Genomic DNA, 15544 nt, shown 5'->3' with positions numbered 1-15544 from the left:
GTGCGAATGCTGTCAAGTTGCGAAGGACTCGGGGCAGGTTAATCGGAGTTACATGGGCCACCTGCTCGCATCCCGGCCAAACGAGATTTTGGCAGTGGATTTACTTTGCTTGAACTTCTCGTAATGGCTTTGAGAACGTCTTAGTCATGACTGATGTGTTCAGTAAATTTACAGTGGCTGTTCCCACCCCGGACCAGCGAGCAGTGACAGTAGCCCAGGTTCTGGTCACAGAATGGTTCTATAAGTATGGGGTTCCAAGTCGCCTACACTCAGACCAGGGCAGAAGCTTCGAGAGTGGTTTGATTTTCCAGCTTTGTGCTTTTTATGGGGTTGCCAAGTCCCGCACTACTCCCTATCATCTGGCCAGAAATGGTCAGTGTGAGAGATTCAACAGGACACTTCACAACCTCCTGCGAACATTGCCGGTTTCCCGAAAGCGGGACTGGGCTTCTTGTCTTCCGCAAGTGCTTTTTGGCTACAACACTACACCTCATCAGAGCACTGGTGAGTCACCGTTTTACTTGATGTTTGGGCAGGAGCCCCTTCTTCCGATTGACTTTCTCCTGGGTCGTGTGCCGGACCCGATTCCCGGTGAGGTGCAGGACTGGGTGGTAGAACACCGAGCCAGGCTTCATGTAGCATTCGAGGGTGCTCGCGAGAAACTAGTGATGGCAGCGAGCAAGCGCAAGGAGAGACACGATCTGTTCGTCCGAGATGCACCTCTGCCAGTGGGACAGTTGGTGTACCTGAGGGACCATGGTGTTAGAGGCCGCCATAAGATCCAAGACCTCTGGAGCTCTGTTGTCCACCAGGTTGTGAGGGCCCCTACTGGCGACGGTGTGGTCTATACTGTGGCGCCTGTGGGTGACCTGGGTGGAACTCGGAATGTCCATAGAGACATGCTAAAGGCGGTCGTTCAGCCCGAAGTTGTGGCCCTCTCCTCACCAACTTCTCCATCTTTGTCTCCACTGGTGGCCTCTGGGGACGACTCTTCCAACAGCGATCTCTGGCTTCTGGTTTCCGAGGCCCCGGTGCCATCCATTGCCATTTGGGACCCCTCAGGCGTCCTCTGCCCCGGCTGCAACAGCACCCCAGGGTGCGTGCAGTCTGACTGCACCCGTAAGTAGCAGCGATCCATCACCAACAGTGCCCCCAGCTGACCAGCCTTGCAGTAATCAACAATCCCTGCGTCGGACTGCTCGTTCAACTGCTGGCAGTCACTCAAACAGGCATCACCTTCCATGGTCAGTTAATTCTCAAGAGGAAGTTTCTAATCGGCCGCCAGACTCTGCATCCAATTCCCTAATGGCAGTGTTTAGACCTTGGTGCTAACTTGGCCCTGTCTCTCGTCGGGTCGACGATCCAAAAGGTAGGGGTGGATGTGGCAGGGCGTGGTCTGCCGTCTGCACAGGTGCCATATGGAGGTAATGCCTTAATTGGTGGGCGGGGAGAAAAGGTTTATATAATGCACTGCCTCCAGCTGGCTTTAGTTGTTTTCCTCCTTCGACAGTACGGCGGGGTTGCAGCTTATCTGGGCAGTTCGACCAACTGAAACTGTTTCACAGAAGAGCATGCTGTCTGGCAGCGCCAAGGTAAAAGCACGGCATGCTAATGCATATTTCCTCTGGTGGTCACGACTTAAAGTGCAACAGTGCTTGAACGTGTCCTTGCCACTTGTTGCAGAAGGTCGGTGCTTCCTCCCGCCATCCTTCTGTCTAGGGCGCTTTGCCGTAAGGGCGCGTGCGCTAGTTGGCACTGGGTAGGTAAGGCGCAGCAATGCACGTCACTGACTCCCCCACTTATGCAGTTGCTAGATAAATGGTAATGGGGCTGTTCTCGCTGCAGTTGGCTGCCGGCTGGTGTCAGTGGGTCGCTTTGCCCCAGCAGGAACCACTCAGGGAGTGCTGGCGCCACCAAATACAGTCGGCACAGACTACAGTACCTCGCTTACTGGACCCACTGCTGCTTTGGCCCAGTCCTTTAGTTTGGGACTCTCTCCTGTTCGCTCTCGCTCTCTCTCTCTCTCGCTCTCTCCCCTCGCTTCCCTTTGCTCGGAGAAACGGCGCTGAGACGTAGTGGTGCTGCCGAGGCAACCACGGAGCTATATTGCCTTCATTTTAGACTCTTAACAGTGTGTGTAAATTGTATCATCAACTGATATTTACTCTTTTTAGGTTTTGTTTCTTTTTGTTTCTTGTTTGATGTTGTGTTCTTTTTGGTCACAATTTATTTGCCTGTCTGTGTGAGGTGTGTGTGCTCGTCGCGTCTAATTGTTACTGCTGGAAATGTAATTGTTCCTTTTCTTTGTGGACAGGTGCTGCAGGCCACGGCGGGGACCCAACCCCTGGTGGAGGGCGTTTTCATCACCCCTCGTGTGTGGTTTTGCTTGCAGTAGCACGGGTGTTTTTAGTTTGTTTATCTCCCCTAATTGAGTTTTACCTGCTGGTGGGGCCCCAGCCCTGTCCACCCCTTTTGTTAATTTAATTTTTGTACAGTTATTTTTTGTTGAGTATTGGATTTAATAAAATTGTAGCACATAACCCTCAATCCCGTCTCTGCCTCTGGAATAAAAACTTATCTACGTGTGCCTGTTCACTGGTTAATTCCTGGGGTGAAATTCCCCAGGTGGCGTTGTCGTCAACCGTTACACCTCTCCCTCCACCACATGTGCCTCTCTTCTCTCTCTTTACCCAGCCGGCCATCAGCAGGAGGGTCCCCCTACATGAGCCTGGTCCTGCTCAGGGTTTCTTCCTGTTAAAGGGGAGTTTTTCCTTGCCACTGTTTGTCTGGGGTTAGGCCCTGGGATTCTGGAAAGCGCCTTGAAACAATTTTGATTGTATAAGACGCTATATAAATAAAGATTGATTTGATCTCGGTCCATGTGAGTTATTGCTGGTCTCTAAATCGTTCCTCAATGAATCAATGCATTTTGTTATTCTTCATCTAATCTGAGTGATTCATCATAATACGTGTCACACACAATGCCAAGACAGCTGTGGACCTATTCCAGCTGTTCATTGAGAACCATCAATAGAATATCTTTTCATAAACTGTTACTCTTTTAAAGATTAACATAATCACACCCAGGGGACCACAGGGGGAGCTGAGAGGTGCTTCTCGACATTGAAAAGAATAAAAACAGAAATACCACGACCGAAGAAGGCTAAATGCACTGGCCATTGAAGAGATTGAAGAAGATTCAAGATTTACTTTATTCATCTCCGAAGGGAAATTGAATTGTAATAGCAGCATAGACATGAAGGATTATAACTATAGTATATAGACACATATAGCAGCAGGTGTATTTACAAAGTATAGAAATAGAATAAAAATAAAATACAAAGAAGATTACAATATAGGCATAGAGATAGAAACAAGAATAAATTATAAGCATATTTACATGAATATAGAAATAAGATAAGAACATAAACATTAAGCAATTATTGTAATTGAATGCGTTTGGAGGGCACCTGAGCTGATGCATAAATCCAGTCCAGAGAGCACAGCTCTGACAGAGAAGGATGAATTAAACAGTCTAATGGCAGACGGCAGGAACGACTTCCTGTACCGTTCCTTAGAGCAGCGAGGCTGCAGGAGTCTGTTGCTGAAGCTGCTTCTCAGTTTGTCCACTGTGTTATGGAGGGGGTGGGAGGGACTGTCCATGATTGTCCGCACTTTTAACACCATCTTGTCCCTCACCACCTCGTCCAAGTTCGCAAGATTACAGCCAACAACAGACCCTGCCTTTTTAATGAATTTGTTAAGTCTATTGGCATCCTTTGCTTTAATGCCTGCACCCCAGCAAACCACAGCAAAGAAGATGGTACTCGCCATGACAGACTGATAAAACATGTGGAGCATCCTGCTGCAAACACTGAAGGACCTGAGTCTCCTGAGGAAATAGAGTCTGCTCATGGCCTTCTTGTAGACAGCATCAGTGTTTGTGGACCACTCCAATGTATTGTCCAACTGGACACCCAGGAACTTTCCACATCTTTCCCACTAATGCCGACTGGGGAGGGTGGGGACTTACTTTTACTGAAATCTACCACCATCTCCGTAAAAGTAACTCCCCACCCTCCCCAGTCTTTACAATTTAAAGTTGGCTAAGTCGTAGCCTTAACCGGGCAATAGCAATAGCCCTATGGGCATTAATGAAGTTAGCTGTAATCAACACCGCCCTGATCCATGTAAGCATGTACAGGTGCTTTTACTTAGTGTACTAGCTTGATATACTCCTTATTTAATCACTATCCAAGCGCTTACAGCTCATGCTGAAGTTTAACAACATGAGTGCATTATGTAATGCCATATATGCATTGTGTGAAGAGTTAATAAACCCTTAAATAAACCCTTAAACCCTGAATCACAATTCTTTCAGCATTGCCAACTTGTTAACTAACACAGTATCTAGCACCTTTTCAATTCATTATGGACTTTGATTTTTTGTCAAAAGCAAAGAGCAACAAATGTAGCCTTTTCCTTTTTTAATTAATATAATGTAGAAGAGAGAATGTAGCTATTCTCTCTTCTACCTGTCCTCCCCCTTCTCCTCCCCCTTCTCCTCTCTCTCTACCCACCCGGCCATCAACAGGAGGGTCCCCCTATATGAGTCTGGTCCTGCTCAAGGTTTCTTCCTGTTAAAGGGGAGTTTTTCTTTGCCACTGTTGCTTGTTGGGGGTCCGGCCCTGGGATTCTGGAAAGCACCTAGAAACAATTCTGATTGATTGATGGATGGATGGATGGATGAATGGATGGATGGATGGATGGATGGATGATGGATGGATGGATGGATGGATGGATGAATGGATGGATGGATGGGTGGATGGAAGGATGGATGGATGGATGGATGGATGGATGGATGGATGGATGGATGATAGATGGATGGATGGATGGATGGATGGATGGATGGATGGATGGATGGATGGATGTGCTGTTTTGGAGCCTGGGTTGAAGGTGACGGATCTCCAGCTCTCCACAACAAGAAGCAGGTGCTGCCTCAAGCTCCTTGCATTTTGACGATGCATAGCCGACCAAACTAAAGCAGCCCACCGCAGCTGTCCTGGTGTAGTCAGCAGAGACACAGGCACATGGGGAAAATCGCTGATGACCCCACCCTTTCAGAGTGGAAAAGATAAGATCAAGATCAAATAAGTTTAAAGATCATACCAGCAATGATACTTTAGCATTTATCTTAAATCATCAAAGGATCGAAAAACCTTGATTCAAAGCAACATACTACAAGCCATCCACTGTTACATAAGGAGAAAGCCTGTATCGCAACTGCAGACTATAGAAAGTAATATGGAAGACAAGGTAAGATACTGTAAACAATAGACACTTGATTCTTTGGACCTCTGCAGTCACAATTTCTGATGTCAAGTTTAATTGTAATGGTAATTTTCTTTCCATCTGTCACTGACATTAAGCTTCAAAATGGAGTAAAAGGTTTAGAAAGAATCTTCATTCAAAGTTTTGATTGTCAAACATGCCCCATTGAGCAGATAATGGCTCTGAGGAAGGCTGAAGCTACAGTCGGAATGTGAAGGCATCTGTATTATACTTTACATGTCTGATAAAAAGAAACTCAAGCTATAAGTTGATTGATAACATTATTTAGTGAATTCTATAGAAATTTTTGACAACCAATAGCAGCTTTCCTCATTGAGGAGTTGGCAACAATGTTCCGGGTCAATCATATGTCTGCAAAGCAGGCAGGTTGTGTTCTGACTCTCAAGGTAGTGCTGTTGTGAAAACCAGCGGGCCCCCAGAACTCTGCATTGCTAGTGCAGCAGGAATCACTCACAGCAGCAGTTTGCCAAAAATCAACCATACAAAGCAGCCAACTGAGAGCTCCCTGCTGAGTTTTAACAGATGATGACTGAGACAGATCTATGTATTTATTTACAGGCCTGTTTGCACAAATGTGAAATTGTACATAGACCTGCAAATGTGTACAGATGCACAGGTTTTTGAACATATTTGCAGGGTTGGCATCACGTGCAAATCTGAATAGAGCTTTAAGGATTTTTTTAAATGCACACACAGATCAGATCACACACACACATACAATGGGATATGCTTTTGAAAAAAAATAAGCTGCAATCATATTTTCATAAATATATAAATATACATATATAATGTTCTGTTAGTAGGTGAGTTTGCCACCCTGTTCACCCTGGATACATTCTCACAGAGGGCCCTATAATCAGCTGGTGACTCATTCAGGGTGTATCCTGCCTTTGCAGCTGGGATAGAACCAGTACACTTCTCACCATTAAAAGAATATAGGTGTTAAATGCAGTCTTATCATCTTTCTTTTTAGTCTCACCAACAGTTTATCCCCTGCCATCTGAGACAATTGGACATGAGTGAGAGGAATAATCAGGATTCAGGAGTGAAGGTGCTCTGGGATTTTCTAAAGGATCCACTCTGTAAACTGGAGAATATCAGGTCAGTTCAGTAATCTCTACAGTCGGTCTTTCATTCATTTACCCCAATAAGTTTCTGATTTTCATCTGAACTCAGACTCAGATCATTTCTTTTAGTTTTAAACAGAATAAATAAAAAAATGTCCATGAAAAGTTTTCATCAAGATCAAAGAAATGTTCTCATTAGCTTAAAATTGGTCAATTTTTTTTAAAATTTTCCATCCATCCAACAGGCCTCAGTTCTAATGGTTTACTGAATACTTTTGTTAGTGCTTGTTGGTGGCCATTTGTATAATCAAAAGAGGTGCAAACCCTTCGGGTCATCAGGTTCTGTGATTGTTGCCCACGTTGAAAGCTGTGAGGAACGCCCCTCGAAGTGCTGAATCGTTTCAGCCGCTCTCATCTGCATAAATCCAAAGCTGAATGGGATAATTGAATTTCAGACATTTATGAAATTGATGCTTCAAGATGCCTTGTTTATATGTTACTGAGCAATGCTGAACACATCTTATAATTTACCATCATTTTTAGTTTGAATCGCTGCTGCTTATCAAAGGTCAGCTGTGATTCTCTGGATTCAGTTCTGTCGTCCAACCCTTACCATCTGAGATTTCTGGACCTGAGTGAGAACATCCTGCAGGATTCAGGAGTGAAGCAGCTCAGTCATTTTCTTCAAAATCCACTCTGTAAACTGGAGACTCTCAGGTAAATTCGTGTCAATTTACAAGTAAAACAGATTTTTTTAGTTTTAATAATCTGAGGGGGAAAAAAAACAAAATCAGTCATTTTAATGATTTTATTTTATTTATTTTTTTAAATTTTTCCAGATGTGAGGTATAATCAGATGTGTTCAGCTTTACATAGCTAAATAGAAACATGCTTTAAATCATACTGAATTGTTTGTTTTATAAATTTGTGGATGATTTCAAGCATGTTTCTATTTAACTACGGTAAGTAAAGCTGAACACAGCTGATTATCCCTCACATCTGGCATTTTGTTCTTATTCAGTTTGAGGCACTGCAGATTATCAAAGCTAAGCTGTGGTTCTCTGGCCAAAGCTCTGAATTCCAACCCCTCCAATCTAAGAGTTCTGGACCTGGGTCAGAATTTTCTGCAGAATTCAGGAGTGAAGAGGCTCCGTTCTTTTCTCCTGAATCCACTCTGTAAACTGGAGACTCTCAGGTCAGTTCATGTCAATTTACAACTATAACAGACTTCGTTGTTTTTATCTGAGCTCACATAAAATTGGTTATTTTCCTTTTTGAAACAAATAGAAAAAAATTGACTTCAAACAAAATTATTAAATGAACAATTCAGGGTGATTTCAAGCATGTTTCTATGTAGCTGAGCAAAGAAAACACTGCAGACATGTGATACAAAGCCTGCAGAACTAGTTCCTGAAGATGCCTCAAGGCTGTAAAATCCTGATTAGCTGATCAGTCACATGCTCTCCTCTGTAGATTGAGCGGGTATTTAAACCCCCCAGTATACCTGACCATTCCTGATTGCTGCCGCTGCCGCTGCTGCTCTGTGTCTTGTTGCTTGTGCTGATTTTTTGCGTTGTTGTGTCTTGAAGTTCAATCCCACCACCTCCACAGCGTCCTCTGTTTTTATGAGCCCCAGCAGGGATCTTCTAAATATTCAATCTAATGTCTTAGTAGATTTTTAACAGGGAATGAATACATTGAGACAGAGCCTAGCACCAAAGCTGCTTCACTGATGATAAATAATTATTAGGATCCACCTGTTTTGCAAATAATTATGCTCCATAGAAAGGTAGATGTAGATACAGTATAATACGGTATACTACAGGTGTAAATCACAATGTGGAGGGTGATGAGCTACTAGTGGAGCTCTTGGACTGCTTTTTTGCTAGTTATTGTTATCATTGTTGTTGTTATTGTCACTAATATTGATAACACCATTTTAAATTTTAAAGATTTAGGAAAGGAGTATAATAAATGAAATTCATTTTAATCCAGACTTGTTTCACTGAACCTCTTAACATGATCAGGTTTCATTTATTCTTTCTTTAGTTTGAGTCGCTGCAGGATATCAGTGAACAGTTGTGACTTTCTGGCCTCGGCTCTGAAGTCCAACCCATCCTATCTGAAAGTTCTGGACCTGAGTCAGAACCTACTGCAGGATTCAGGAGTGAGGCTGCTCTCTGATTTTCTCCTGAATCCACTCTGTAAACTGGAGACTCTCAGGTCAGTAGATACACCTGTGTTACACCTGTTACACCTGTGCGCGTGTGACACTCATGTCGAGCTCTCCAGAAATTTTCCCCATTTCTCTTTCATGAGCTGGTTTTCCCTCCCTTCTTGTTAGTTCTTCAACAACTCTGATTATATGACCATTTGTCTCTTTAGACTGAATGACTGCCGTTTATCAGAGCTTAGCTGTCGTTCTCTGGCCTTGGTTCTGAAGTCCAACACCTCCCAACTCAGAGTTCTGGACCTGAGTTGGAATGAGCTGATGAATAGAGGAGTAAAGCTGCTCTGTTCTGGACTAGAGAGTCCAAACTGTAAATTGGAGACTCTTAGGTAAGTTCATAAATATCTGCAGTCTTTTATTCATTTAAAACGTTCCCAGGTCTTGTCTGATCTCAAACAGGAATAAGATCTTTTCATTTTTCTTTAAACAAATAGAAAAGAAACACCTGTAATCATGTGGCTCAGAAAACAGACTGAGAAACAGTCTGATGTCAGCAGAATGGTCTCATTTTAACATTGTAATTTACAGTTAAAAAAAATAATTTTCCAACTTGTATTTTATGTTCAGTGAAATTTGGGTTCAATATGTTGATCACGATTTAAAAAACAACAACTTGTGAATTCACACATTTGAGATTGTGCTGATAAGACGCCAAACAAGTCAGGTCAAGAGCTTTAAGATAAAGTTCATCTTATACTGGGGGGGGGGGCATCACGGCATCAACATAAACCACATAACAGAAACTTCCCCCAAGGGGGGGTTGTACCTAGAACCTTTTGCTGTGCAGTGACGTCGCTAACCACCATGCATGCTAAACGTGTTTCATTTATCATTATTTAGATTGAAAAACTGCTATATATCAAAGATTAGCTGTGGTTCTCTGGCCCCAACTCTGAAGTCCAGCCGCTCCCTTCTGAGAGAACTGGACCTGAGTGGCAACAGCCTGATGGATTCAGGAGTGAAGCTGCTCTGTTCAGCACTAGAGAGTCCAAACTGTAACCTGGAGAGTCTTAGGTCAGTTCATGCGTCCGTACAGTCTGTCTTATATTCAGTTACAAAGACTTAACACATCAGATTTTAATTATTATGTTTTCTTTCTTTATTGATTGATATATTTTTATTTCATACATGTAGAAAAAGAAAAAATTGAAAAAACAATTTTGATTGTAACAAACGCTATATAAATAAAGATTGATTGATTGAAGTTTAAGGGCTCGTTGGAGACCCTGTATATTCCCACAGTCAGCACATCTGGTGATGGTCCAGTTGTTGGGATGGCCTGGTTAGCTTTTTCTCTGATAGCTAGAGCTTTATCAGTGAAGAAGCTCATGAAGTCTTCGCCACTAAGGGAAGAAGGGATACGTGGATCTAAAACACTGTGACTCTTGGTTAATTTGGCCACAGTGCTGAAAAGAAACCTGGGGTTGTTCTTATTTCCTCAATTAAAGAAGAAAAATAAGCTGTTCTAGCCTTGTGAAGGGCCTTTTTGTAAACTACCGGACAGTTTTTCCAGACAGCTTATGTTGGGATTTGTGATTAAAGAGAAAAGCTGAACTCACCTGATTATAATTAACATGATTTATTTGTCCTTTATCTAGTTTGAGGTACTGCAGGTTAACGAGCGTCAGCTGTGAGTCGCTGGCATCAGTTTTAAAGTCTAACACCTCCCTTCTGAGAGAACTGAACCTCAGTGAGAACAGTCTTCACGATTCAGGAGTGAAGCTGCTCTGTTCTGGACTTGAGAGTCCAAACTGTCACCTGGAGATTCTCGGGTCAGTTCACGTGTCTTTCATTAATTTCAGAATGAGCTCAAACATGTTTCTATGTAAAAGAGAAAAAGCAAAAACAGAACGCATCCAGTTATAATTAACATGTTTCGTTTGTTCTTGATTTTAGATTGAATGAGTGCTTCTTATCAAATGTCAGCTGTGATTCTCTGGTCGAAGCTCTGAAGTGCAACATCCAGCGCAGGTGGATGGTGAAAACTATTCTAGGTAGGTATTAAATATGGTTTATGCTTTAATCCTGTATCAATGCTTGTTACTCTCAGTGTTTTTTTCCCATATGGGACACATGGTTGCGTATATCTAAATGCAGTTTGATTGAAATAAGTGGTTATTGTTCATTTCTTTCATTATTAATATGAAAAAATCCAAAACTCTAGGTGGGCAGCGTCATATCGCCCACTATTCCTCAGCTGCCTCTGCCTTCCCCTCCCATCTGAGAGAACTGGACCTGAGTCTGAACATTCTGCAGGATTTGGGAGTGAAGGTGCTCTGTGATTTTCTCCAAAATCCACTCTGTAAACTGGAGACTCTCGGGTTAGTTCAGCTGCACTTGGTCTTTCATTCATTTAAAAAGACTGAACGCATCTGATTTTTAACTAACATGTTTTGTTTTTTCTTTTCTTAGTTTGGTTGACTGCAGGTTATCAGAGTTCAGCTGTGATTGGCTGGCCTCAGTCTTAAAGTCCAACCCCTCCAGTCTTAGAGAACTGGATCTGAGTTGGAACGAGCTGAGGGATTCAGGAGTAAAGCTGCTCAGTTCTGGACTGGCTAGTCCAAACTGTAAACTGGAGACTCTCAGGTCAGTTCCTAAATCTCTACAATCTGTCTTTCATTAATTAACAAGTACTGAACATATTTGATAATAACCAACACGTTATATTGATTCGTTTCTTAGTTTGACTGACTGCAGCTTATCACAGAGCAGCTGTGATGCTCTGGCTTCAGCTCTGAAGTCCAACCCCTACCATCTAAGAGAACTGGACCTGATGTGGAACAACCTGCATGAATCAGGAGCAAATTTGTCTCATCTTCTCCAAAGAGAAAGTATTTGATGACAAACGTTTAGTCCTGATTTCGATCAATTCAGGACCAAAACAGAAATTCCTGTTTGACTCTTTATCACTGAAGCTGTGACAGAAAAATGTTGGCAAGTCAAGTCTGCTGACTACAAGACCATCGTCGGCAAACAGAGAGGAGGTCAGAAGCATCCTGGGGACATAACAATCTCAGCTACATCAAGCAGCTGATGGCTGACGAGAGCTGAAGGGTGGAGCTCCATCACTCTTTTAATTGATGTCTCTTGATGATACTATAAATCTGCTCAAAGTTGCATCTTGCTTGAAGGGAGTTTTTCTTTTGTCAGTGTTGCTTGTTGGGAGTCAGGCCATGAGTTTCTGTAAACTACCTACAGATCATTTTGAATGCTATAAATAAAGCTCAATTTGAATTGGGAAGGCAGAGGTTGGTGTAGTACCTAATAATTTTACTCAAGTAGGGTTTTTGAAACTCTAAAATAATCTGGGGATCTGGATCTGGGGAGCTGGAGTCTTACCGCTGCCGGGCTGATGATCTTCATGATGGAGAAAGGGCCAATGAATCCGGAAGCCAATTTCCTAGATTCCACTCGTAGGGGCAGATCCCTAGTGGAGAGCCAGACCTTCTAAACAACCTGGTAGACCGGAGCTGGGGGTCGGTGTTGAATGGCGGCGACAGAATAATGGTCAGCAGCACAAAGAAGGGATAAACTCGCTTGGTGCCATGTGCGACTACAGTGAAGGTAAAAGCAGAAGGACAAGTGATCTCCTTTTCAAGGGCAGGAAATAGCGGGGGTTGGTACTGATGACAGCACTGAAATGGTGAAAAACCAGTGGCCGAGCAGATGAAGGAGTTTTGGGCATTTTCAACCCACAGAAGCTGCTCCGACCAGGAGAAGGGATTGTCAGTCACCATGCAACGCAGGGCTGTCTCCATCTCCTGGTTCACACGCTCCATTTGCCCCTTCGTTTGTGGGTGAAACCCAGAAGATAGACTGGCCAGAAATGGCTCGATGGACACAACTTTGTTCAAGATCTGTCAGTGTCTCAGCAACACACTCTCGTGAGATTTGACTTGATAACGGTTGGAAGAAACAGTAAGCGACTAAAAGTAAATAATTCCTTTTTTGTTTGTTTGGTTTTTTTGTTTTGTGAATGAACGGACTATTAACACGAATGAGGTTGGGTTCTTTCAACTACTGTAACGTCACCGCGTGAGGAAAATATAGATGCCACATTTAAGGGCGCGACCACCTAACTTAGCCATGATGCACACCTAACTAATACTGAAGTCTACTGAAGTGGAATATCTATTCTTTATTAAAGTATATCTATGATTACAAATCTCTCTGACTCTGACTACTTAACAGTGCAGTAGCCTAGTATTAATAAAACGACTCTATATTATTTGTGATACCAGTCATTGCTATAATTGTTAAATGACCATGGTCTCCCTGTTTCCCCTGCTCCTTAGTAAACAGAAAAAGCATTTTCAGGTTGGAATATCAATTTTAACCAATTAGGAGAGGCAATTAATTTAGGGTAAATAATAAAAAAAGTGAATTTGGAAGTGATAATATAGAGAGAAATCAAAATGGTATAAAAAATGAACAGAGACAATTGGACATTTAACAATATAAATTTAGTGTTTGCTAGAAAGTATATTTCTTTCTTTACTAAAGAGCTGATTAGATGGAAACTCCTATTACTGAACAACAACTCAATGTTTAATCAAAATATAGAGTTTTACTTTTACAAAAAGTAGAGGTCGATTCCAGCAACTTGTGTTGGAAAATGACCAGAGTAAGTAAGTTATGTAGTGTGTGTGTGTGGTGTGTGTGTGTGTGTGTTTTGTGTTCAAAAACCATCTTCTCTGCTGTCTGGCCTACAAAAAAAAGTAATTTAAGCACAATGTGACTCTTTCAATATTTTCAAGAGGGTTCTGATCTAAAAGGTTTGAGCCATTGATGTATGCCCTCTTCTCTGTGTCAGGAGGTAGCAGCAGGGAAACGTGCTGTTTCTGCCTCTTCAGCTCTACTCACGTGTGATCAGCGTGGACTTACATAGTTCTCCTTGTTGGACCAGCCAGGATGCTGCAGCTGACGGAGGAATCTCTGCTTCTCAGCCTCCTGGGAGTATTTTTCCTGCTCTGCTCTAGTCAGAGATTTCCACTGTGGACACAAGACAAAGCAGTGTCCAGAATATTAATCAATCAGACATTTAAGGTGTTTCTCCATCTGAACGGATCAACAACTAAACAGACTGTCACACCAACAACACTCACCATTGATCTCAACAAAGCATTGGCAGCACTGCTGCTCTGAAGTCTGATGGCAGGACTCATGGTGGACCTGCGCTCCTTCATGAAGAGCATGAATGCATTCAGAGGCTCCTTGATGTAAACTTGCTTCTTCTGGGATCCTTTGGTCCATTTTTTGCTCTTTACTGAAAACATAGACAAATGTGTGTGATGATGATTCTCAAATATTCAAGCACATTTCAGACACCAGGCAGATAAGTGCGGTCAAAGACCTGCAGACTCAATGTGACCCAAGTAGGAGCATGGATTATTATGGTCTGTACAGCAGATCCTGAGATTATAGTCAGTTCAAACAAGTTTACTCGTGACTTTGACACGTTTCCAGAAAGAGAAAAACAGGAAAACACTGGACGGCGCCCGCGGTTCGATCCCGGTTGGGAGGAGACCACGTAATCAAACAGATTTGATTTGAGGTGAAGTAACCGCTGAGCTAAGCCAGTGCAGAGACCATTAGCAGAAACAGAACTTATGTCGCTGACTCGAAGCAGCGCGTTGTGATTAGACATCAGCGTAAAGTTTACTCTGCTCTTGATTGTCAGGAGGAGCAGGAGCAGCGAGGACTGAAGGAGAGCATGATGAAATTTGAAATCCTCTTCAAACCTTTAAATGCATCCAAAGAGACACATGAGTTATTTTCGCTTCCAGCTGCGTTAGGAAACTGAGTCTCTGCTCCAGAACTCCAGGGAGCATCATGGCTGAAGCATCCTTGTACTGAAATTGATGAAACAGCAACACATCAGGTCACCTTTGAATGTTCATCTACAGTCTTTCACTCTTAGGACCAACATCACCACATAGTTATGATCAAACTCCAAAATTTTCTCAGACAAATGTTTCATTCCATCAGCGTTTGTGACTTACTGTGTGTGCAGAAGCAGCTGGGCCGCCAAAAGGGGGTATGTAGGAAGGACTTCCAGGCTGATAAAGGGACTGTGGAGACACAGGGGATCTGCTGTTACTACTGAATTTGAAAATCACGTCAGAGTACCGGTACCTTTGCCTTCTTTATTTTAATGGATACAAAACTACTTTAAAATTTAAACTTCAGCAGCACGTGTGTGTGTATGTGTGTGTGAATGATGTCAGAAATCAGTGATGTTACAATAAACTGAGTGTGTCTGCAGCAGCACAGCCATCATTGATTGGTATGTTGATCAATGAGGGAACTGATGACAGCCCACCTGCCCCTGGTTCCAGCCATGTAGGGATAGAAGAAGCTGTCGACACATGGCGAGTTGCACACAGTCATGAAGGAAGCTGCTCCCTGGTGGGTAGAGTTGTCATTTCCCCGGTCTGAACCGTCTGGAGGTCAGTAAATGTGAGAGGAGAAGCAAGCCCGCTGCTGCTAATAATAATTAACTCGATCGGAACACAAATCTGGCAATGGCTGGCTCGGTGTACCAGTGAAATATTTCTTCATACGTATCATTTTTTTCACGCAACCTCCTCAAAAAGCAGGAAGATGATGAAAACGTCACATTGGTGCAGTTATCAGTATTAACGCTGAACGTTTATCCAACTCTCCGCCTTGGACCGATGTCATAACAAGTCAAGAAGATAGTGTCGCACTTTAATGGTTCGGGGAGACACAGACTTCCGCAATAAAGACTGGAGGATGCGGGCAGCGATCCTCTACCTCTCGCATGCTAAGAATCTTTTTAGTTCAGGCTCTTACATAAGATTACATTTATAATCAGTGCATAATGTCAATTTCTTTCTGTCCTCTTGCCGACAACCTACAAAACACAACTTCC

At 42.9% G+C, this 15544-nt stretch overlaps 1 protein-coding gene and 1 long non-coding RNA gene across 3 annotated transcripts; both read left to right on the top strand.

Moving 5' to 3' along the window:
* Positions 1-396: 396 nt before the first annotated feature.
* On the top strand, positions 397-2547 carry LOC130516056 (uncharacterized). 2 transcript variants are annotated; one of them, XR_008947344.1, is made up of 3 exons: positions 397-1592; positions 1684-1763; positions 1846-2547. It is a non-coding gene; the product is annotated as an uncharacterized LOC130516056 (long non-coding RNA). The 2 variants fall into 2 exon arrangements; XR_008947343.1 differs by having other exon boundaries at positions 406-1592; positions 1684-1759.
* Positions 2548-7362: 4815 nt separating this feature from the next.
* LOC130516532 (ribonuclease inhibitor-like) lies at positions 7363-11503 on the top strand. The gene is made up of 10 exons (XM_057017645.1): positions 7363-7381; positions 7491-7614; positions 8469-8642; positions 8805-8978; positions 9490-9663; positions 10248-10421; positions 10546-10643; positions 10814-10970; positions 11062-11235; positions 11332-11503. The coding sequence occupies exons 1-10, from the start codon at positions 7363-7365 to the stop codon at positions 11486-11488; spliced, it is 1425 nt and encodes a 474-aa protein (XP_056873625.1). The 3' UTR covers positions 11489-11503.
* Positions 11504-15544: the final 4041 nt, after the last annotated feature.

This window comes from Takifugu flavidus, chromosome 19 (assembly GCF_003711565.1).
Source record: "Takifugu flavidus isolate HTHZ2018 chromosome 19, ASM371156v2, whole genome shotgun sequence".
NCBI classification, from domain to species: domain Eukaryota; kingdom Metazoa; phylum Chordata; class Actinopteri; order Tetraodontiformes; family Tetraodontidae; genus Takifugu; species Takifugu flavidus.
This window is presented reverse-complemented; position numbering and strand designations above follow the sequence as displayed.

What these genes read in the sequence shown, in the direction of transcription:
- LOC130516532 (XM_057017645.1), top strand. An exon ending in TGTAAACTGGAGACTCTCGG is followed by an intron (nt 10,971 to 11,061) that starts GTTAGTTCAGCT and finishes TTCTTTTCTTAG; the next exon opens with TTTGGTTGACTGCAGGTTAT. An exon ending in TGTAAACTGGAGACTCTCAG is followed by an intron (nt 11,236 to 11,331) that starts GTCAGTTCCTAA and finishes TTCGTTTCTTAG; the next exon opens with TTTGACTGACTGCAGCTTAT.